We start from the raw sequence: 24962 nt of genomic DNA on the forward strand, positions 1-24962 counted from the left end.
TCCCTCCCTCCCTCCCTCCCTCCTTCCTTCCTCCCTCCCTTCCTTCCTCTCTTCCTTCCTTCTGGATATTTGCTAATGAGTAGCGGGTGGCAGTATAACACTTTCTTTGCTAATTCCACTGTCTAACATTCAAAGGGCTTTTTGTCTGTGGTGTTATCTTTCTGCCCCTGCCTCTCTTTCTCCCTCCCTGTATGCATTTTTAATATTTATTTATTCATTTAATTTAGAGACAGAGTTTCACTCTTATTGCCCAGGCTGGAGTGCAGTGGTGTGATCTCGGCTCACTGCAACCTCCATCTCCTGAGTTCAAACAATTCTCCTGCCTCGGCCTCCCGAGTAACTGGGATTATAGGTGTGTGCCACCATACCTGGCTAATTTTTTTGTATTTTTAGTAGAGATGAAGTTTCACCATGTTGGCCAGGCTGGTCTCAAAACTCCTGACCTCAGGCGATCTGCCCACCTCCGCCCCCCAAAGTGCTGGGATTACAGACATGAGCCACCACACCCGGCCTTCTATAGATTTTTTTATGACAGGCAGTCCTTAGCCCCAGTGTTGTGAGAAAACCTCAGTTTCCCCACCAATACGTTGATGGGTCTGAACTAATCAATGGTATTAAACTTTACATGCCTGAGAGCCTTTCCTTCGCATGCTGTCTAACATGTGAGGTGGGTATGTGTGAGGCTGCCCTGGTGGGAAGAAGAGGCTAGGTTCCCCAGCCGGCCCACCATACCCCTCATCCTCTATCCCTATGCCACTCAGCTCTGGGGTTCTGAGAAGCTTCTAGTCAGTCCACAATTCTGCCTAGCGTCAGTCCTTTTTGGCCTGTCCCCTCCCTGGGCTCTAGCCACTCTGGCCCCAGAGGACACCCAGACCTGCAGTGAGGTCAGGGCTGGAATGAGGGGTTGGAAACCGTAGGCAAGGGTCAGACATGGGCTGGGGGCCTTGGCCCTGCCTGCTGCCTCCCAGAGCCTACTCCCTTCAAGGACCAGCCTGCTCTGGCCTGGGGAGGGGTGCAGGGGCTGGGGTCCGAGGGCTGCAGAGACCTGGATGAGGCAGAAGGGGGACTGGGTCAGCCCCTTCTTTCCCTTGTCTCCTGCTCTTTCCCCCAGCAAGACCCTGAAACTATTTACATCCTGTCTCTAAGATCTCAGCTGTTCTAGGGTTCCATTCTCTCTCGGCTCTATTTTTCTTCTTCTTTTGCAATCTCCAAGAAACCCGAGCTGCCAGATGGGTGGGGGCAGTGATTGTTTTCTGTCTGACATCTGGATTTCATTAGCAGCCCTGGGCATGCTGACTCAGGAATGGCAGTTCCCCTGGGCTCGGGACCTCCCAGACCTCTCACGGCACCGGTTCTTAGCTGGACACAAGAGGCACAGGTGACAACACCCCTCAGACCTCCCTCAAAGGAGTAACGAGTACCGAGTACCACTAACAATGTCTCAGAAGTGATGGAAATGGGTTCTAGAGAGCTTCTGCTCCCAGGTCAGTGCCTGAAGGGTGGCTGCCAGGCTGGGCGTGCCTGGGCCTGACAGCCGTGAAGGGCAAAGAGAGAGCTTAGGAAAAGGTGCACAACCCCCCCACCACCCCAGCCTCTGTTTCTACAGTGGTACTGAGTACATCATCAAGGCACCAACCTCAAATCACAGACAAGGAAAGGTGGCCCAGAGAGGTGAGCAGCTTGCCCAAGGTTGCACAGCAGCTAAATGGCAGAGTTGGAATTTGAACTCTGGTCTTTGGGTTAAAAATTTAAGGCTGTATCCTTTGACCTCAACAAGATATCACCCATGTCAACATCAGGATCTTTACTGGGCATGTGGACCTCACCCTGCCTGAGCTTTAGTGGAGTGGCAGTATGTGGAATTTTCATGTCCTATCATAGGAGAGACCCACAGTGGCCACCCAATTGAAAGCTGCCCCAGACACCCTTCAGGGCTTCATTATGACTTCTGTGGACCCTAGGCACTTTTGCCTTTGTGGCCCATTTTTGCATAAAACCTTATTAAAAATTTTATTTTCTGGCCGGGCATGGAGGCTCATGCCTATAATCTCAGCACTTTGGGAGGCCGAGGCAGGCAGATCACTTGAGGTCAGTAGTTTGAGACCAGCCTGGCCAACATGGTGAAACCCTGTCTCTACTAAAAATTCAAAAATTAGCCGGGTGTACTGGCAGGTGCCTGTAATCCCAGCTAGTCGGGAGGTTGAGGGAGGAGAATTGCTTGAACCTGGGAGGCGGAGGTTGCAGTGAGCTGAAATGGCACCACTGGACTCCAGCCTGGGTGACAGAGTGAGACTCCATCTAAAAAAAGAAAAAAGAAAAAAATACACACACACACACACACACACATATATATTTTCTGACTGCATTGGTGTAAACACAAATCTCCAGGCTGAGTTCATAATTATATATTCATTATTATACTAATTTTCTCTTCTGGTTATAAAATAAATACAAATAGAAACATATCTGTGGCTGGGTACAGTTGCTCATGCCTATAATTCCAGCATTTTGGTAGGCCAAGGCAGGCGGATCACTTGAGGTTAGGAGTTTGAAACCAGCCTGGCCAACATGGTGAAACCCCGTCTCTACTAAAAATACAAAAATCAGCCAGGCGTGGTGGCGGGCACCTATAATCCCAGCTACTCGGGAGGCTGAGGCAGGAGAATCGCTTGAACCCAAAAGGTGGAGGTTGCAGTGAGCTGAGATCGCACCATTGCACTCCAGCCTGGACGACAGAGCGAGACTCCTTCTCAAAAAAAGAAGAAAAGAAAAGAAAAGAAGCATATTTGTGGACCCTAAAAGTATCATGGGCCTAGGCAGGCATGCTACTAACTACTAAGTCCTGCTACTCCTGGAGAAGGCAGCCCGGTGGTGCCCGCTCTGAAAGCACTCTTCTGTGTTCCGGATCTGACAGTTCCCTGTGTTCCCACTGATGTGTACTTACTGCCTGACTTCACCAGCCGAAACACAAGCTCCTGGACAGAGGGAGCCTTTCCTGTTTTGCTCATTGTGGTATCCTCTAGTGCTTGCTATGCGTCTGACACACAGTAGATATTCAATAAATAACTACAGCATGGGTAAATGAAGGCAAGCCTACCTGTTCGTGCACGTGTATTTGTATCCCAGTTGGCAGCTCATTTGCCCAGGCAGCCACCCTAAAGATCTGGTAGCCCTCCTTGCTGCCTGCTCCATCTTCCTCTCACTGGGCACCACAGCCCATAGATGGTGCTTTTCCACTCCAGAATCCATTCCCTTCCCTTCAGCCTCTGCTCACCACTGTCTTCTGTCCAGTCTTATCAGCCCTATCCATGCTCAGGGCCTGGCTTCCTTAGCATTTTTGCCTCCTTCAGCCCAGCCTCCAACCTGCCACTAGCAGGATCTTTCAAAATGCCAATCTGAGCATGTCACCTAAAACCCTTCTCCCTGGCCTCCAGATAAAGTCCAAGTTTGTGCAGCCTGGCACACAAGCCCTTCATCACCTGTTCCAGCCACACCCCCACTCCTCCCCCAGGAGCGCCCGCTGTGGCCCAGGGCTCACAGTGCCCGGAAAGCATATTCCTGTTATTTACATGCTCGCTTGAAAGCCTTCCCCACTTCAAATCCAAGCTCCTCCTCTCTGAGGCCTCCCACGAAGCTCCAGGCTGAGCCGGGCCTGCACAACAAAACTCACCCCAGCCCTGGACCTCCAGAGTGGCCAACACTTTTTCTATCTGTCCCACTGAGGACAGGGGAAGGGCCTTATCTGGCACAGGCCTGGTATACAAGAAGCTCTCAGGAATGGTTGGGCGATGGGAACATGTCCTGAGTCCTGCTCTGTCCTGGACAGACTGTGTGTCCTGGGCACAAATGTGGCATTGCGCCAGACCCCCACCACAGATCCCTAGAGGCAAGTGCAGCTGGCTCAGAGCAACACATTGCTGCTCAGGCCCTCACAGTCCTGACCCATTAGTGTGCAGAGGCCAAAACGAGATACCAGGCGACCCTGCAGGCAGGCCCAGGAGATATCAACCATGCCTCCCTGCAGTCAGTGGGCTTTCTGTTGCCACCAGAGCTGGCAATCCCAACCCACTCCTGATCTGCCTGACAAAACTGGGGCAGCAGACACCCTGAGGCAGGGTGCTGAAACTACCAGGCACACCAACTTGGCCAGACCAGGCCTGGGATGGCCTCTGCCTACATTGTCCTTGTCCCTCTCTACTTCCAGTCATCTATCTTTTTAGAGAACCCTGATTTTTCTGGGAACAATAGTGGAGATCAAAGTCTGGATGCCAAGGGTGATGCAGGATGATACTGAAAAAGCATGCGCTCTGGAATCAGGAGCACCTGAGTTCCAATTCCAACTTTGATATTCACTAGCTGTGTAGTGTTGGGCAAGTCACTCAACTTCTCTGAGTCTCAGTTTTATCATCTGGCAATTGGAGATCACTACAGTACCTACTGAGATAATTTTTGACAGCATTAAATGAGTTAATACATAGAACATGCTAAACCCAGTGGTAAACTCGGTGCTTAGAGGCTACTACTATTGCATAGTGTATAATATTATTATTACTTTTGGGCTAGATGACTGGTAGACTGCATGGGGACAACAGCAGCTGTTTTTTCAAGAAGCAAATGATAGACACTCTTGAGTCCTAATCCTTTTTGGTTCAGTGCTGACACTGGCTGGAGGTGGACCACGGCCTAGGCACAGCCTCACTCCACAAGGAAGGACTGCCCTTTGCTGATATTCAGAATTGGCTTCTAGCACCTTCTCCCTCTGTTTTGGGGGTTCCCAGTCTTCCTGCCAGGGCCCAATCCCCCTCCCACTGCCATGGGGATATGTGAGAGGCCCCATGAGTCTGATGAGCTGAGCTCTGGACACCTTCGTCCTACTCTTAAGGTGAGAAAGGACCAACTAATAAGTGACCTACCCCTGGCTCCCGTGGCAGTGAATGCTTTAAGCTCGCTTTCACTGTTGCCCTCCTCAGACCCCTGGGGCTCCATGGGCAGCTTCAGGACCTAGGCAGGGTTGGCCTAGTGTTCTGCACATTTGACTCCCAGTTAGACCATTAAAGGTTTTTAAGGCATTTAGATCATTTAAAAATCATCTCATAGAAGGAGAGGAGATAAAGGAGCAGAAAGAATATTTGAAGAAATCATGGCTGAAAACTTCCCAGATCTGATGAAAAAATTTAAACAATACATACAAGCACTTCAACATACTTTAAGCAGGATAAACATAAAGAGATCCACAGACACAGTGTAGTAAAACTGCTGAAAGCCACAACAAGGAGCGAATAGAGCTATACAGGAGTAACATTTCTATATCTCACAGGAATCAAGTTATAAATCTGAGGCATTCTGGTAAGACACAGGTATAAGATAATCCCTAGAGCAACCCTAAGAAAATAACTCACAAAACATAGTGAAAAAAAAATCACTAAAGAAATTAAAATGTTAGTTAGAAAATTAATGCAAAAGAAAGCAATTTATTTGGTTATTCTTTAGAAGGAATAGAGAAATAAAAAAAAGACATGAATAATTTAGAAAGCAAATGGCAGTAAAATGACAGACTAAATCTATGTCAAAAAGAGCATTAAATGTGAGTGGATCAAACAATCCAATCAAAAGGCAAGGATTTTCAGATTAGACAACAAAAAACAAGATCAACTATATGCTATCTACAGGAGATGCACTTTAAATTCAAATATATGAACAGATTGAAAATAAAAGGATGGGAAAATATCTGTCATGTAATCTGCAACTATTAGAAAGCTAGGTATACTAATATCAGACAAAATATACTTTAAAACAAAACAAAAAAAACCAGTTACTAGAGATAAAAAAGGACATTTTATAAGGATAAAATGATTAATCCATCAAGAAGATACGACTATAAACAAAGGTGCACCTCATAATACAAAACTCAAATGCATGAAGCAAAAACTGACAGAATTGAAGAAAGAAATAGACAAACAATAATTTCTGGAGACTTAAATAACCCCACTTAAAATAATAATAAAAGAACTAGGCAGAATATCAACAAAGCAGTAGAAGACACAGACATCACTATGAACCAACTAGACCTAACAGACATAAAACATTCCACCAAACAACAGCAGAATACATTTCACTCAAGTGCACACAAAACATTCTCCAGAATAACTCATAATGCTATGTTCTGAAACAATCCACAATAAATTTAGGAGGGTTAATATAATATAAAATATGTTCTATGACCACAATGGAGTAAGGTTAGAAATCATTAAAAGATGTTTGGGAAACACACAAATATGTGGATATTAAACAACACACTCCTAAATAACCAGTGAGTCAAGGAGGAAATCAGAAGGGAAATTAAAAAAAAATGCCCTGTGATAAATGAAAATAAGACACAATATACCAAAACTTATGGGATGGGGCTCAGAGGAAAATTCATAGCTACAATCATCTACATTAAGAAAAGAAGGGGCCAGGCACAATGGATCATGCCTGTCATCCCAGCTCCTTCAGAGGTTGAGATGGGAGGATTACTTGAGCCCAGGAGTTTGAGTCTGCAGTGAGTTATGATCACACCACTGCACTCCACTCTCGGTGACAGAGTGGGATCCTGTCTCCATAAAAAGAGGAAGGATGGATGGAAGGAAGGAAGGAAGGAAGGAAGGAAGGAAAAGAAAAGAAGGATATAAAATCAGTAACTTAACTTAAGAAACTAGAAAAAGAAGAGCAAACTAAATCTAAAGCAAGCTGACGGGAGGAAATAATAAATATTGGAGTGGAGAATTGAAGGCAAGCAAAGATACTTATAAACCCTCGATAACAGCAGTATTATTTACAATAGCCAAAAGGTGGATGCAATCCAGTTGTCCATTGATGGGTGAACTGATTTAAAAATGTGGTATATACATACAATGGAGTATTACTCAGCCTTAAAAAGGAATGAAATGGATACATGCTACAATGTGGATGAAACTTGAGGAAACTTAGTTCACTCGGCTAAGTGAACTAAGCCAGTCACAAAAGGACAAACGCCATGTGATCCCACTTACATGAGGTACTTAGAGTAGTCAAATTCATAGAGACTGAAAGTAGAATGGTGGTTTCTGGGGGCAGGGAGGGAGAATTATCATGTAATGGGCACAGGATTTCAGTTCTGCAAGATAAATTTCGAGATAAATTTCAGTTTTGCAAGATAAAAAGAGTTCTGTGGTTGGAAGGTGGTGATGGTCATACAACAATATGAATGTATTCAATGCCACTGAACCGTAAGCTAAAAATGGTTAAGATGGTAAATTTTATGTCATATGTATTTTAAATATAATTTAACAATAAAGATTAAAGTGGAAGTTAATGAGATAAATAATAGAAAAAAAACAGAGAAAATCAACTAAACCAAAAGTTTGTTCTTTGAAAAGTCCAAAATAATTGACAAAACTTTAGCTAGATTGAACAAGAAAAAAGAGAGGGCTCAAATTCCAAGAATCGGAAATGAAAGAAAGAACATTATTAATGACCTTACAGAAATAAAAAGGATTTTAAGGGAATACTATGGACAACTGTATGCCAACAAATTAGACAAATTAGATAAAATGGGCAAATGCCCAGGAAGATGCAAACTATAGTAACTGAGTCAAAAAAGAAATTAAAAAAAAATCAGAATAGGTCTATAATGAGTAAAGAACTCACAGCAATCATCAAAAATCTACCCACAAAAGAAGGCCGTGCTCAGATGGCATCACAGGTGAATTCTATCAAGCATCTGAAAAAGAATTAGTGCTCATTCTTTACAAACTCTTCCAGAAAATACAACAGGAAGGAACACTTCCTGACACACTATAACATGGATGAACCACGAAAATATTATGCTAAGTGAAAGAAGCCAGTCATAAAAGACCACATATTACATGATTCTAGTTACATGAAATGTCCAGAATAGACAGAGTTAGAAAGAGAGAAATAGATGAGTAGTTATGGATGCGAGGGGATAGATGATCAAGAGGTGATACCTGGGCCAGGCGAGGGGGCTCACACCTATAATCCCAGCTCTTTGGGAGGCTGAGGCAGGTGGATCACTTGAGACCAGGAGTTTGAGACCAGCCTGGCCAACATGGTGAAACCCTGTCTCCACTAAAAACAGAAAAATTAGCCGGGCATGGTGGCAGGGCCTGGATTCCCAGCTACTTGGGAGGCTGAGGCACGAGAATCACTTGAACCTAGGAGGTGGAGGTTGCAGTGAGCCGAGATGATGCCACTGCACTCCAGCCTGAGCAACAGAGCCAGACTCTGTCTCAAAAAATAAAAAAAAGAGGTGATACCTAAGGAATATGAAATTCCTTTCCGAGATGATGACAATATTCTCTGATCGAGGTGACAGCTGCACAACTCTGGGCATATACGAAAATCACTAAATTGTACACTTCAAATGGGAATTATATGGTAAGTGAATTATATCTCATAAAGCTGTTCCCAAGAAAATCATTCTACTTTCAAATATTATGGAAGTTAGGTTCTAACACACTATTTCATTTGTGACACAGGTTTCTGTCTGAGGTTTACAAAAGCCCTGTCAACCCGTTCCTCCCTTCAGGGAGCCTTGCACTGAGCACTGCTGTGTGTGAGGTTCCTTTAGCTGGCGTGGTCAGGTGGTGAGGAGCACAGAGATGAATCCAGCCCAGCACCTGCCCCTGGAGCTATGGTCAGGTGAGGGGTAGACAGCATCCAATCAGGTTCCAGCCTGCCCAAATACCTAGTGCCTTGCCAGGTGGGTGCACTCTTCATAGTGACCCAAAGGAGAAGAAAATGCTAGCCAACATTTACTAAGCACTTCCTGTGTGCCAGGGACTGTGCTAAGCACCTTCCATGCATAGTTTCACTGTGTCCTCACAATATCCTGGGTGTCGGTGCTCTCCTTAGCCTCATGGGACAGGTGATAAAACTGATGCTGCGAGCTTCTGTCTGCCCTCCCACCACTCATTAAGGGAGGAGGAAGGTGCCTGGGCCTTCAGGAGTGCAGAACAGAATCAAGTTTGGGATGGAGCCAGGAGAAGGCCTCAATCAGCTCCAGTGAGAAACTGAGGCCCCACCGATCATGCGGGTCTTAGCTTGGAGTGACATGGAGGTCAAGGAGGCAAAGAACATGGAGATTCCGAGACTGGGGATCTTGTTCTGCCCTCTCCACCTCCCCAAGACTGTACAATGAGGCCGCTGCTCCTCCTTCTGCCATAGAGCTAAGAATCCGATATGAGATGATGATCTCTATGAAGGAAGATCCCATGTTAGCACTGTGCTGGAAGGTGCCAGGGACCCTCTGCCCCAGCATTTAGAAGAGCTCTGGCTCTGTCAGGAGAGAGGATGGTGCATGCATGTGTACATACACTCATACATACACACACACACACACACACACACACACACACACACATACACACCCTCTGCCATCCCCGGGCCTCTGGCTCACATCCATTGCCTTTGGATATTGGTCACCCTGGGGGAGGCCCTGCCACCCTTCTCCAAAGCCCTTCTCCTGGAGGCATTCCCAGGCTGCCAGCCCAGAGTGAGCGTACCTCCTTGGGGCCCCAGAGCCCCTGTTGATGTCTGAGTGTCACCTGCCTGCCTGGATTAAAATCCCAGCTCTTTCACTGATAGCTCAATAATCCTGTGTGAGTCCCTTCCTCCCTCGAAGCATCTGTTTCACCATGGAAAATGAGGCAAATAGAGCACTTAACACATAGTGTAGTTTCATTAAATGAAATACTGCTTGGAGAGCACTCAGTACAGTGTCTGTCTCCTTAACGGAGCTCAGTCTGGCTCTGCCCACTTCCCAGGCTGTAGGCAGGGGATGAGGGAGGGTTGTTGTGGATGGCTGTGTGCACATGAGCTGGGGGCCGCTGTGCTGGGGCTCAGCTGGACAAAGTGCAACAGGCTATGGACTGCACAGGCCATGAGCATGGCCTTAAGGACCAACCAGATCCTCAGTCGCCTGTTTGCCCCTGATTCTATCCAGAGAACCCCAGGGGGACTGAGGGTGCTCACTCTCTGCTGGGAGCCACTCATGCCAATGGCCTCCTGCTTACTATGTATATTGAGGGGGAGGACAGGACCCACTGGGGATGTGGGGTCTGCAGGAAAGTCGTCAGTGGGTCAGCTCCCACTATGTATGCGGAGTCTGTGATGGGGGCACACGGATCACCTGGGGACCTTGCTAAGATGCTGCTTTGGGTGGGCCTGAGAGCCTGCATTTGTAATAGCTCCCTGAAGGCACTGATGCATGTCTGCCAGGGCTGTACTCTAAGCGGCAAGGACCTGAAGCGTGGTGTGGCCGTTTCTGAGCAGAGTTTGGGAATGTAATGAATGACAAGCACATCTTGGCCTCCCACTGGTCCTGCAGGGACCCAGCCCCACCCAACCACGCATTGGTTTCCAACATCTGGAGGGGAACACTACATGCATTTCCAGAGTTTCCAGGATTCCATTTCCATTACAAATGTAAAGTAAAAGTAATGCCACATTATTAACAAAAGTTGGAAAATAGGAAAAACTAATAGGAAAAAAAATCACTGATAATCTCATGCTGTATTTAAAATGACTGCTACCTTCTCTTCCCAGGATCCCTAAGCCATGTATATCAGGGTCAGGGACCATCCTGTGGGTGGGCTGGCACAGTAGGCCCACTCTGTCACACTAAAGCATTGGGTCAGGTGGGGGCCTGGATCTGCCCACCCCTTCTCACTCCAAGAAAGAGATGCTCCGCCCTGCACTGCCTGAAGCCTTCGCCCAGATCTATCCTGGGAGCACAGAGTGCGGGGCAGGGTCCCTCCCCTCTTCCCTCACAGGCTGAGGAGGCAGAGGTGGGGTCCGGGGGAGGGGGTGCACATCTGGATTCCTGGCCCAGAGCCTGCATTCCTTCCCCGTGAATGTGATGAGATGGGGCCTCCAGGGAGCTGTGAGGAGGCTGCCCCCTCAGAACAGGCCCTACCTAGCAAAAATGACTGGTGGAGACCTGAAGGCACAGAACCTCCTTTGGGGGCCCAGTTTGGGTCTAAAAATCCACCACCCTGATTGCTGACCAACCAGCGTAGGCCGAAGATGGGCCTCTGTCCTGACCACAGCAGCCAGCCTTGCCTTAGAAATCCCAGTGGGGACAAAAGGGTAGAGACCAGAGGGCCACAGGGTCCCTCATTGGTGGAAGGGGCCCTGGGGACACCGCTTTGCCTGCCCCACCCACAGGAGCCTGTCCGCAGGTCAGTAGGGGAGCCCAAGAGCATCCCCTGGGCCAGAGCTGCCTTACCTGGGGGCAGTCCTTGATGTAGTGTCCTTTGTTGAAGCACAGGTGGCACAGGTAGTTGGGTGGGGGCCGCTTGCTGGGCTTGCGGGCCTCGGAGGTGAGGGTCAGGTCTGAGAAGTGCTCGGTGAGGGAGCTGAGGCCATCGGCAATGTTGTTGAGGGAGCCGTAGGGCGACGCGCCCTTGTACACACTGTTGCTCAGTGCCTGTGGGAGACAGAGGCATATACCCTGCAGCTGCGGCCCTGGGACAGAGGCATACACGCTGCAGCCACGGCCCTGGGACAGAGGCGCACACGCTGCAGCCGCGGCCCTGGGAGAAGTTCCATAACCCCCAGCCCAAACACTCGCATGGATTCACACTGAGTCTTCAGCTTGAGGGCTATGGGCTCCAGAAGCCTGAGTTCAGATCCTAACTAGTGTATCTCCATGGACAAGCCAGTTAACTACTCTGGGCCTCGGTGACCCTGTCTGTAAAATGGGCCTAGTAACAACTCCTCCTAGGGTTTCTATGAGACTAAAACGAGGTCACTAATGGAAAGTGGTTTATCTCATGCCTGGTACTTCAGAACCACTCAGTAAATGGCGATGATGATGATGGCTATCATTATTATTACCATTAGTTATTAACATACTGCCACAAGGTAAGAACATAGAGTAGAAAGCAACCTGTCAGATTTGGGGCTCTGGGGTGACTTTAGGAAAGTCACTGCTGCCTCAGTTTCCCCACCTTGTAAGGAAGGGGAACGTCAGCTTGCAGCATTGCTCCCGCTTCACACTAGCGAAGGCTGAAGCCCAGCCCTTTGCCAGGTTTCCTGCAGGCCAAGGCTTATGTAGTCTGTGTGTGGGGAGCCCTCAGCCCGGCCCAAGCCACCTCTCTGGAAGCCCAAGGAGGGAAGTGGTCCATCTCTCTCACCTCCAGATGACAGGAACCAGACATCTTGCTTAGTTTCACAGCAGACGTGGCCCAGGCCCCTTCCTGGTATATACAGCCTCTATTTATAGGAGTCACGGGCTCCGGGCTGCCTGGCGCACTGGAATTTAGCGAAGGTGGAGCTGGCAGGGAGCAGCCAGTGGTCCCCCTTTCCTGGAGCAAGGCCAAGGCTGAAAGAGGTGGCCTCCTCAGGAGGGTCAACCACAAATCTGGGCTTGGGGCTTGGGTATCTCCTGGCCCCAGCACAGGTGCCCAAGAACTACAGGAATAAGCTACGGACCTTGGGGGGCCTTGTGTCTGATGGGGAGACAAGGATTTATTTTTGGGAGTTCCAGCCTGAGGGAGAAGCAGGGCCCCTGAAAGGAAGGGCATCAGGCTCCCTTACAAAGATGGGGCAGACAGGAGCCCAGGCTGGGGACAGTCCTTTCTGTGTTCCCTTAGTATAGGAAGGGGAGGGAGGCAAGCTGCGGGCTGGCCCCAGGGCACAGGGCACAGCCTTGTCTCCCCTAGTTGAAGTAGATCCTGCTTTGCACAAGTATGTGTCCCAGCCACCCGACTGTTTCCATCTGCAGGCATCTGCCACTCCCCTCCTAGCGACATGGTCCTCATCACCTGGGTGTCACTAATGTTCTTGGTGCCTCAGGGCACATGGCTGTGTGACCACAGCCCTTTCCTTCTGGGCCTCTGTTCCCTCTCGTGTGCGTCTGGAGCAGAGCCTGGGATGTGGAAGGAAAGACACACAGACACCACATCCGGCACAGGCCAGCCCAGCACACAGTCATCTATAGAGATTGGGAAGGATCTCAATGGGTCCTACTGACTGTAACTTCTCTATCACTGCCCGGCCCGACCACCAAATCCAGAGTGGAAGATTCCACATCGACCTGCGTTCAGCCTGAGGGGGACTGCAGCTCTCAGATAAGCCCAAGATGGAGCAGTCCACCCTGAGAAGCAGAGGGTCCCCCATCCCTGGAGCTGTGGGAGCCAATGGGGGTCGACCTTCCAGGGTGCGGGGGAGAGTTCTGATAAAAACCAGATCAGAGGATAATAGTGACACAGACCAAGCTCTTACTGTGACCCCAGCACTGGAAATTTTGCACGTATTGAGATAGCTGATTCTCCCCACAACTCTATGAGTCACTATCCCATTTTACAGATTACATGAGTGTACCCAAACCTGCACTGAATGACCTGGGAAGCTTATAACAAATAGTTTTCTGGGCCTCACCTCAGATCTACCAAAGCAGCCACCTGGAATTGAAGGCCTGAAATCTGTATTTTTAGATATGTGGCAAAATATACACAACAAAATTGACCATTTTAATGGTTTTTAAGTGTACAGTTGAGTGGCATTAAGAGCATTCACGCTGCTGGGCAGCCATCGCCACCATCCAGCTCCAGAACTTTTTCATCTTCCCAGACTGAAACTCCATCCCCATGAAGCAACAACACCCCCGCCTACTGCAGCCCAATCTGTATTTTCAAGCTCCCCCAGGCAATTAAGGTACAACCAGCACTGTCCCACCCAGCCCTGGAGCACCTGGACTTCCCAACCATCAGGGTCTCCCCTTATCTTGACTCTAAGACTTTCCCCACACCAGAAGGCCCCCTCCCCCTCCAAATCCGCCCCAGCCTCCCAGAGAAAAGTTCATCCAAACAAGAAACTTGAAGCCCCAAATGGTGTGACTCACCCTCATGGCTGGGAAACACAATTTCACAAATAACAACCCACTTATTATTTTTTTCTTTTTCTTCCTTTCTTTCTTTCCTTCGGGTTTTTTTTTTCCCCCCTGGATAAGATTTAAGCAAGTCCACAGGAATCAGGCTGTTTGGCAGCAAATTGTCAAGAGGAAGGGGAAGTTTGGTGGGTGCCAGAAAGTGCACTAATTACACCCTGAAAACCTCTCCCCATCTTGCGGCCATGGTCCCCTGCCCACGGACAGCCCCACAGGCATCCCTGGGCAGTCAGAGGCCTCTAAGCGGGTGCCTTCTCCTTGGCAGCTCGACACCCCACCCTCTGGAGGGCCACAGCCTTGCTGCTGCCCCAGGCAGCTCCACAGTGACAGAAGCGAGGCCAGAGCTTCCCCTCCTCATGGCCTTTCCACCTCTAGTGCCCTCCAGCCTGTCTGCAGGGAATTAGGGCCCTTCCCCAAGCCCTAATTCCAGACGAACACTACCTTAGAGCCGAAAGGGCAGAGACCATCAGCTGACCCCACCTCATTCCCACATGACAGATGGGGAAACTGAGGCCCACAGGGGCACAGGGACGCAGACCAGGGCACCCAGCCGGGCCCCAGGGCCAGAAGTCCCGCTTGGCGGGCCGGTGTGAAGGGTGGGTGGGGCAGTGAGCTGCTTCCTCTCCGAAGCCCTGTTTGAGCTCAGGCCAGGGAGGTGAAAGGCAAATCAGCCTCCTGGTTGTTTCCATAGCCTGTGGGGACTGGATGGAACAGAGGCCAGGACACAGAGCTCTATCCTTTCCTGCTCGGAGCTGGGGCTTGGTCAACTGGGTTTCCCACTTCTACAGTGTAAAATGGAGCGGGGAAGAAGGGCGACCTTGCCGATCCCTGTGGTCCTGCTTTCCTAGGGTCCAGACACCAGGGTCCTGAGAGACGCCCCTGGAGCCTGGCATGCAGAGGCCAACACAGGCACCATCTGTGGCCTTCCTTCCGTGGCTGGAGCGCAAGGCAGCCCTAGAAACATTCATCTATGGGCCCTAACCCTGCTCCTCCCACCATGCCCACCGTGCAGCTCTGCCTTTCTCCCTCCAGCCCGCACTTGCTGTCTCACCCTGAGAATGCTCTTCTCTGTGTCCATCCAGAACCCCTCCAGGGCCTGGCTCCAGATCGGGCTCTAACTCCAGGGTTTTGGCCTTGACCCCATCCCTTCCCCTTACTCAGGCCTCAGGCTCCAAGGAAAAGCATGAAAAGCACAGATCCAGGTGCTCCTGAAGTTCCCCCTGGCCACAGAGGCCCCGACCCCCACTAGAGGCCTCGCTGACCCCTCTGACCCCAGTGTAGCCCAGTCCAGCACTGTGGTTGGCAGGAGAGGGGGCAGGGATCATGGCGCAGCCCCTCCTGAGTGACAGGTGGAGCTCTGAAGTCGGTCTCTAATCTCTCTCCACATGTGAGGCCTCCTCACCTCTCCCACAAGGCTGGACATCCCTGAAGACAAAAGTTCTGCAACCCTCCATTGCCCCACAGCCTGCCCTGGGTACAGATGGTCACCAGCAGGGAAGAGCCTGCCCACTTGACAGACAGGGTGACAGATGCCCTAGCGGTCTTCTCATTTCCATGGGCCAAGTGGAGGGGCATTCCCACCTTAGATTAGGCTGCACTGGGCACTAATGCAGGGCACACCCACTTATGGGGTAAGTGGAAGCCCTTGGGCCATCTAGGCCCAAATCACCAGCCTTAGGGAAGAGGCCACCTCTCTTTCCTCCCTAGGTCAGTGACCCCAGCAGCTAGCAGGAAGCATGTGACCCTCACACCACATCTGGGGGACCGTGCATCACACTCCTGCCCAGTGCTGGAAATTCTCCAGGGTTTTTGCTTGGGTGTTGGGGAAAGGTAGGTAGGAAGACATTATAGTTTACTTTTTTTTTTTTTTTGAGACAGGGTCTCACTGTTCTTACTCTGTCACCCAGGCTGGAGTGCAGTGGCACAATCACAGCTCACTGCAGCCTACTGTTCCTGGGCTCAGGTGATTCTCCCACATCAGCCTCTCAAGTAGGTAAGACAATAGGTGCATGGCACCACGACTGGCTGATTTTTTGTATTTATTATTTGTAGAGATGAGGTTTCACCATGTTGCACAGGCAGGTCTCAAACTCCTGGGCTCAAGTGATCTGCCTGCCTCGGCCTCCCAAAATGCTGGGATTATAGGCATGAGTCACTGTGCTCGGCCTGTGGTTTACTCTGATCAAGTGGTGTGTCATATATTTGACTAAAACCTTCACCTTTCTTAGTCCCTTTATACCTGGCAAGAATACTATTCAAATGGGCATTATTGGCCCCATATTATAGAGCTAGAAACTGAGGCCCAGAGAGGCTGAGTGATTTGTCCAAGGTAACACAGCCAGCACATGTTGCCCTGTTATATTTCAGCCTCCACATGGTCTCCAAGGCTTGACCTCCCCTATAGGAAGGGGAATCAGAAGAAAATGCCAGGTGCAGACCACTCTCCTTGGCACGGAGCCCTGTGACATCATATGCTAAGCCCCTCAGCCCTTGCAAGATGAGGGACCAGTGTCTCTGGGCTGCATGAGGGATGCAGGCCCTGGGGATGGTGTTTCTGCTGCAGAATACAGGGTACAGAGGCAGAGATTTCCAAGGCTGACTCCAGTTCTCCCCAGAGCCTGACCAGCAGGACTTCTTCTCTTTTCTTCCCTCCCTGCAGGACAGTAAGTAGGCACAGTGGGCGAGGGGTAGCAGGAGTTAGGGCAGGGGGGTAGAGGCTGCAGAGGGCAGCCCAGAGGGAGAAGAGAGGGCACAGAGACAGGACAAGAGACAGACAGGAGAGGCAGTGACAGCAGGCAGGATGCAGAGCAGCATGTGCTGGGAAGGCTATGGCCCCAGTGAGACCATGGAGAAGGCAGTGTCTGGGCCAGGCTGCCAGGCAAGGCAGAAGCAAGCGCTGAGTCCTGCTCCCAGGCCTGATAAGGCTCCGGAGGAGGAACTCTGATTTGAGTTCCCAGCTCTGCAGGGGTTCTTTCATCAGCTGAACAACCACTTTCTTATCCCAAAGCCACCCCTACTCCACCCCACAGACACGCGCACACACACACGCACCCACACTCCTCTGTTTGGGACAAGAGACCATTCATCTCACAAATGAATCCACCCCTGTCCCCAGGGGATCTGTACTTCCTGCACCTCAGGCATCTATCTGGGGCTGGTCAAACACATACATGTCTGATATACACAGAGGTGGACACCAGCCCATCTCAGGGAGACAAGGAGACAGCCCGTGGGCAAGGTGGGAAGTGAGCCAACGGGAAAACATGGCCACACCTTGACTGAGGGTTTTCAGCTGTGCTCAGCCCCTGACTCTGTTTGTTTCCCAGGTCTAAAGGACAGTGCTGGACTGGCCACGACAGGCACAGCAAGCCTTCACCCAGGACCCCAGAGGGCACCACTGCCTCCTGGAGGCCCATTCACCCAGCAAATGTAAAACACAGTTCCCTGGACACAGTCAGTGCTTAGCAAAAGATTCTTATTTAAATCACAAGTCCAGGTTATTTTTGGTGGGGGAGTGGGCAGAGAGAAACAAGGAAAGGACCCAGGAAAGGGGGAACAGACAGTGGCAGCAGGACAAAGCAGAGGAGACCTGAGGAGATCTCTTTCCTCCTTGGTTCTAACAGCTCCAGCCCAGGGTCACCACTCACCTGACAGGTGCTCGTGTTTCACAGCTATATGCACTCTGCCCAGCTAGTGTATAAGCACTGGGGACCCGGCTGCCTCTTACTGCTAGAGCATATTTGTTGAATGAAAGCAGAGAGCAAGAATATGAGAATCCCAGGACTGGAAAGGACCTGCATATTTAGCTAGACTGTACTTGGTCTGGAGTACCAATGAGGCTTGCAGCCTCCATCGTAGGGGTCCTTGATCTGTGATCCACTGTGGGCATGAAGGTGTGCACGGTCCCCCTGAAATCACATGCAAACATGTGTATATGCATGTGCACGAATGCTTCTGTTCTGTGCATTGTGCTGGCAGCAGAAACTCTAGTTGTCTTCGGAGTCTCAAAGAGGTCCGTAACCAAAGAAGGTCAAGGACCATTCATCAGCATACCCAAGCCTCTGCTGAAACACTTGTAGGGGACAAGGTTTCACTATCTCCCAAGTCAGCTCGTTCCAATTAATCAAGAAATCAATAAATAGTTTTTTTTCTGTGAGACAAAACAAAAGGCAAAGAAGCCCAGGAGAGTACTTACATGCTCACAAGTCTGGAGGTGGGAGGCAGGAGGGGAGGTTACAATTCAAGACACCCACCCATGTAGAAAACATTAACTGAGCAGCTAGCATGTCCTACGCACTGACTAAGAACCAGATGCCAGAATTACTAAGTAGAAAAGACAAGATTCCTACTCTCAGGGAGCTGACAGTCTAACTACTGAGACAGACACACATATTGCTATTACAGGACAAGACCAATCGTTCAGACATGCTTTATAAAAAATTAGCCAGGAGTGGTGGTGGGCGCCTGTAATCCCAGCTACTAGGGAGGCTGAGGCAGGAGAATCTCTTGAACTTGGGGGGAAGTGGAGGTTGCAGTGAGCAGAGATCGTGCCACTGCACTCCAGCCTAGGTGACAGAGCCAGATTCAATAAAAATAAATAAATAAATAAATAATAAAATAAAAAGACATGCTTTACCAGAGCACCTACAACTCATCTTTCATAGGCTCACAGCAGCTGGAGAGAGGTCTGCTTCTGGTGGCAGCCAAGTAAAACCCCTCAGAGAAAGGACATCCATTTGTGTCATAAAGAAACCAGTTGGAATGTGTCCATGTACAAGGGCAGGGAATGGCATTTTAGGTAGCAGCAATAGCAAGTGCAGAAGCTTAGAGGAGGGAGATTGCTTGATGTTTTCAGAAACCCCAAGTAGACCAGTATGGCCAGAGGAGGGCTGAATAAAGAATCACATGCCACCACTACCACCACGACACACACACACACACACACACACACACAACAGATCGAGGACTTGAGACCTAGGCTGGAATCCTGGTTCTGCCACTGATCCCCCGAATGCATCGTCTTTCTTTAGAAGAGCCTTAGTTTCCCTTTCCAAACAATGGGGATGCTGCACACAGGCTAGGATATTGGTGCAGAAGCAGTAGGAAGTACTCAGTGCCCATCTTCTCTGCTTCTCCTAAAGCAGGCCAGCCCTGGACTCATGCCCCCATGCTGGGTTGATGGGGAGTGGCTGGAACAGGGACATGGTAGGAAATCCAGTACCCGTGACCAGTATTCAGCAATTCCAGAAAGTTTGGGGATCAGGGACAAAATGTCGGAGGCATTGAGGCTTGATAGGATGCCCCTGTCCAGATGGATTGCTGCCTGCCCTCACTGGGATCCGGAGGCTGATCAAGGGGTAGGCAAACCTGGGGACCAATTGCAGGATGGGTCGCAGAGGCAACCCATAGCTGAAACACAGAAGAATTCTAGATCTAGCTCTCCCACTGACTGGCTAGGTGACTTGCCAGGCCTCTGTGTCCTCTTTTGCAAAAAATGGGAGCTATGAGGAAAGAGAGGCCATGAATAGAGCACCACCCAAGAGCAGGGGACTGTTCCACAAGGGCCATCTCCTCCCCAAGCCCTCCTCTGGGTACTGATGGCATCTGGCTCCCTGCCACTGCTACTTACTGATTACTAATTCCGTCTGCTTTCCTCCCTCCCACCTGACTCAGAAGGTCCACGAGGTGTGGTCTTTCCTCTGAGCCCATGCCTGTCCAGTCAACGTAATCTGACAGAGGGAGGGTCAGGTTGCCTCAGCCAACAGCTTCTCAAATGACGGTCCTCCTTGCCTGAGTCACACTTCAGCTTCCCAAGGGTGGCCAAGAGAGCTGGGAGCATCCTCCCAAATTCTGGGCTGGAATAGAATGGCCATTGCTCCCAGGTCCTGGGGCTGTCCCCTAAACACACACAGACCACAAAGGCTGCTGGGAACCCACCAGAGATCCTTAAGCCCACTCTCAAACATGGGCACCTCATACCCTCAGGCAGAAATGTGGCTTTGTTCCACACATCCACACTGGTCAGGCAGCCCGGGAGCTTATCTCCACCTGTTGAGGGCACAGGTGACACATCCAAACCCTCGGGAAACTGTCAAGACTGGGGCCTTTTAAAGCAGGACACTATAGTTACTCCTCTAAGGGTTTTAATGGCCATGTCTGTACAGAAGGGCTGGGCCCAGGTAAAGGCCATCTGTTAAGCCTTGTGACACCCTTGCTACTGTTCTCAAACCACCAATGGGTAGACCTGAGCAGCAAAGAGGAGGTTCATTGCCATAGAGGCTAATGCTCTATGAAGAGCTTCTTAAAGGTTGGAACTATCGGAACTATCCAATAATGGAGAGGTCTCCCAGGAATAAGCATCCCTGGGCCTGGAGATGTTTGAAAGAACACTGGCAGGTGTCCTAAGCCAAAAATGTTCTGTGCTCAAAGAGGTGTGGGAACTGTCACACTGAAGAAAGGTTAACAGGTTTTGCACTGCAGGACTTCTCAGAGCCTTTACTATGCTAGTGGGCATTGTGTGTTTCCAAGGGAAAGGAAGGACACTGTGTCTTCCAAATGTATTTGGCCACAAAGTCCTTCCCCCAACATTCACAAAGTAGGGGTCTCTTGACAGTAGGGCCACACCTTCCAGCTACCTCTGTCCCTGGAGAAACAGGGAAAGGGAACAGCTGCCGTAAGAATTCTGCCTGAATGGAGTGAGACAGCCACATCTCCCTGGAGGCTGGGGGGTATAGGGACTACCTGGCAGGGGCTCTGGGCAGTCCTCCAAGGGGCCCAAGAGATCATCTTCACAAGGAGGTAACTCAGTTTTTCTAGAAATGACTCCCATAGTCCCTTTATAACTGTGAATTTAAATTCCAAACAAGCAGGGAAGACCCCATGCAGCCCAGCCCCCATTCTGTCTAAGAACTGCCTTCCTTGGGTACCTGGAGAGAGAGAAGAGGCTCAGCCAAGGGCCTTAGGAATCCCTTTCTGAAAGTGTATCGTCGTTGCCATAGATCAGGTTTTTGAAACTGGGTTTCACGGGGCCTACTTTGTAGACCCAGAAGCCTTTGAAGAAACTGTGCAAGGTGCTTGTGTCCGCTTCAGCCTGGCACCCTCACCACAAGCTGGGAAGTCCCCACAAGAATCCAAGTCACCTCCTGGTGCTTGCTCCTGCACCAGGAACTCTGGTGTGAACTCTGCCATCTCTCTCTCTGCTCTCAGGGCCAGTGTGCCACTCAGAACCGTTGGCTTATCTTCAGCTTCCAGAGCCGAGGTTCCAGGGGCACAATGGGCTTCTGTGCCCCTATGTCCTCACCCCCTCCAAATCCCAGCTGCATTCATGGTGTTTTGCTATTGTGGTGAGAGTAGCCTGGGGGTGGTGCGGGAGGGGGTGGGCTCTTGGCACAGGGGCTGGTGCAGACAGGCCATGGTCAGTGGTCAGCATGCAAGTCACATCCACAGGCACTACCACCGGGCCTGCCAGGCCTCGCACAGAATGGTGATGCTCCTGGGCCCCCGGGTCCCTTCGTAGAGTCCCCTCCAGCCCACACACGACTTGCTTCCTCTCCGACCAGCCCCTTGGTGGCATTGAGGTGGGGGGTATTTTTTCTTGCCTTCTCAGCCAGTTGCTATTTTGGAGCCATATTAGGTCACCAGCTAAGTCCTGGGCGCAGGAAAGGCCTGTCCCCAGGAACACAGCTGAGGCTTTGAGAGGGTTTAGGAGGCAAAGTGGGTGGGGGGGGGGGGGGGTGAGGATGAGTGAGCCTGAAGCCAAGAGAGCCTTCCGGAAGTCAGCAGGCATAGCCCACCATCACCTCCGAGGAAGCCACTGGTCTGTGAGCATCAGAGAAGTCCCTCTTGCCTCCCCCAGCCCTCTCTTGTTTGAACAGGTCTCAAATACTATAGATATACCATCCTGGGGTGTAGCAGAGACTAAATTTAACAGATAGGTAAGCTAAGGCCCAGAGGGAGATGGGGTTCCCTGAAGTTGGGTCATGAAAGACTTTCCCACACCACTGCACTATACAGTATAACTTTTTCCTGCTCCTTTCACACTATGTGCCTTTATGGGGAAACTGAGGTACGCAGCAATGAAGTGACAGAGGGCAGGTCTCACTGAGCTCCAGTTGGGATCCTGGATGCCAGAAATTTTCAAAAAGCAGCACAACATCCTATTCTCATAGGGTACTCTTGATGGCCCCAAACTCCCAGGTCCTCTCAGGGGAGACCCACAGGTGGGGAACAATGCCACCATGGTAGGGGGAGCAGAGGGAGGTTAGAAGAGGTTGACTAGGGGTCCACACTTGATCTGTGGGTCAAGTTCAGCCTTCTCTCAGGGTGAGAACCTCCCCTGGGGCTCCCACAAGCGCCCCCATCAAATCACCCACCATTCATACCCTATGTCACCTTGTCTGTTTACTCATCCGTGGCCCCCACTAGCCTGTGGTTGTGAATCCCCAGGGCCTGCCCACAGCTCAACAAATGTTTGGTAAGAGAACAAACAACTAAAAACACCATGGACCGAAGAAACACCCCACAAACGGTCCTCCAAAGTCACTGGTCACCTGAAGCCAGTTCCCCGAAGAGGCAGAAAAAGTCCCTTACAAGAAAGAAAGATCTCCAGCCAAGAACCATTCCTCACTTGGAGGGAATGCTTTACAGTTTACAAAGAGCTTTGGCATACAAATGCTTTTGCCTGGCACCAAAGGGTGCATGCACTTCCAGACTCATCTTCCTCCTCTGCACCCAGCCCCCTCCCACACCTGTTCTACCCACACAGGTCAACATGTCAGCCTGGGCAGTATTGGCCTTAGGCCAGCATTTTATATGTCCATGTCTCCCCTAGTAAATAATGGCAGAGTTGAACTCAAGGGCAACCCTCTGCATCCCTCTCTTATCCCCAGCACACCCTTACATACATAGGCTTTCCTCCCCAACCCATTCAGGACTCTGACTCTCCTAAAATTCACCGGTGTGCCCAGGTCTGGAAGGAAAGTGACCCCCATGTGTGTCCTCCCCCCAACACATCTCTTGCATCTTTGCAGAGAAAGCCCCCACAAGGGGAGGAAGTGAAGATCACAGATGGGTATCTGAAATTCCCAAATGAGGCAGAAGTAAATGGAGGGAGGGGAGGAGTCCAGCCCACGGAAAAAGGAGTGGTATCTGGGCAGGCCCTGGAGACTCTTCAAAAAGGGCTGGGAGGTGGTGGCGATCTGTATATTTATCTTGCTGGCAAAGAGGCGCTGCCCAGTCAACTTTGTAACTGAATCTACCAAACAGGCAGACTTTGCAACACAGCCGGCCCAGGTTTCTGCAGAAGGCGCTGGGCAGCTGGAACCTCTCCCCCTTTCTAGACCCCCTCCCAAGAGCTCAAGAGGATTTCCCTTTCATTTCCTTCCAGGCTGGGAGGGCTAGGGACAGCGCAGTCTGTGGGGTCAAGCCCTCCGAAACTACTTCCTATGTGGCTGGGGGAGGGCGAGCAGCTGGAGGACTTATCTGGGGTCCCCGAGTGAGAACAACAGAAGCCCTCTGGGCAGTCACTGCTCTCCAGGGTGCCTTTTGGGTCGGGAACAGCAGAGGTCGGAGCAAAGATTTTAGGCCCTTCCAGAGGAGCCCTGAGCAGAATCTGCACTCTCGGTCCCAGCCCGCGGTGGCCAGGACAAGGATAGGGTTGGGCGTGAGAAGGACACTTGGAAGGGGCTCCCCGCCCAGGCCGCACCCCAGCTGTCTGGAGAAAATCCGGAGACAACCCCTCCTCAACTCCCTCCCCCAACCCCTTTGGAGTAGGGCTGCCCTGGCAGGGAGAGGGGGCGGGAGAGCCCCGCCCCGGCCTGCGCTGCTGCAGCCCAGGCTCAGCCGGGAGGTGACGCGCTCCCGGCACCCCGGGGACTTCGGGCAGCGAGTTTGGCAGAGTTGAACGAAGCCAAGCCAAGCTGGGCCGGGCAATGCGGAGCCAGGCCGCTCCAGGCCAGGAAGAGCGGGTCAGACAGGGAACGGCCCGCCACAGTGGGGCGGTGGGGTGGTGGGCGGGGGCGCGGGGGCACCCACCTCTCCGCGCTGCAGCTGGAAGAAGCTGTTGAGATAGCTGGAGTGCAGGGGCGAGCCCAGCTGCTCCGGGCGGCCCTTGCCGAAGGCCAGCTCCGGGGGCGCGGCGCCCGCGGTCGGTTCGGGCCGGAAGGCATCGAAGGCGCTAGCCTGGTGCGTGTCCTGCAGCGACAGGTAGACCCAGTTGAGCAGCTGGGCGGGCTGGTACACCGAGGCGGCGCTCGTGTCGATGGCCGACAGCAGGCTCATTTTGCGGCGGCGGTGCCGGAGGCGGCGGTGGCCACCCTCCCCGGCCGCCCGCTCGCGCCCCCTCCGCATGGCGGAGGGCGGGCACGGGCGGAAGCCTGACGCCCACCGTGCCCGCCTCCCGAACCCCCGACGGTGATCGCCCCGCGCCCTGCGCCCCGCGCGCTGCCCGCAGCCGCTGCAGCCACCGCCACCTCCCCCCGACTGCAGCCCCGGCGCGCGCGGGCGGTGGAAGGAGGCAGCGAAAGTTGGGCAGGAAACTTTTGGCCCCGCCCCCTCCGCCCCGCCCACTGCGTCCCGCCCGGCCCCGCGATCCGCTATCTGCCTCTCTGCTGACCCCTCCAGCGGCGGCTCCAGGGGTGGGGTCCACGATACCCCGCCCACTCCCTGCCCCGCCTGGCACCGTCCTCGCCTTGCATTGGCTGTCTCGTTGAATATGAACGGTCAGGGGCGGGGGCAGAGGGGAGTGAGACTCATCTGCATATGCAGCACCGACCGAGCCCGCCCATGCGAGGCCCCGCCCAAGCCCCACCTCGCCCCAGCCCGGCCAACCCAGCTCCCAGAGCTGCCGGGAGCTCAGTGCAGCCCCGGCCTAATCAATCTCGTCTCACTCTGTCGTCAGCTCTCTTGTTTCGTTCTTTCCAAATCCTCCGCAATTATTTAATTTTCACTCACTTTTCCTTTCCTATTTTCCCTCCTTTCTTATACTCTCTCTTTCTCTCTCTCGGTGTCTCCCGTGTCCGTCGTCTTTCTA

The 24962-nt window shown here is 51.5% G+C and overlaps 1 protein-coding gene across 1 annotated transcript in view; it reads right to left on the reverse strand.

Annotated features, from left to right (window-relative positions):
- ZCCHC24 (zinc finger CCHC-type containing 24) overlaps positions 1 to 24410 on the reverse strand; it is a 61773-nt gene extending 37363 nt beyond the window's left edge. Inside the window, exons 1-2 of the mRNA XM_017865224.1 lie at positions 23966 to 24410; positions 11270 to 11470 (exon numbers count right to left, since the gene is read on the reverse strand). Of these exons, the coding sequence (XP_017720713.1) occupies positions 11270 to 11470; positions 23966 to 24280 (516 nt within the window). The 5' untranslated portion in view covers positions 24281 to 24410. The remainder of the gene's footprint in view (positions 1 to 11269; positions 11471 to 23965) is intronic.
- Between the last annotated feature and the right edge of the window lie 552 nt (positions 24411 to 24962).

The sequence above is a fragment of the Rhinopithecus bieti genome, unplaced genomic scaffold (genome assembly GCF_001698545.2).
Source record: "Rhinopithecus bieti isolate Rb0 unplaced genomic scaffold, ASM169854v2 scaffold_81282, whole genome shotgun sequence".
Taxonomy (NCBI): domain Eukaryota; kingdom Metazoa; phylum Chordata; class Mammalia; order Primates; family Cercopithecidae; genus Rhinopithecus; species Rhinopithecus bieti.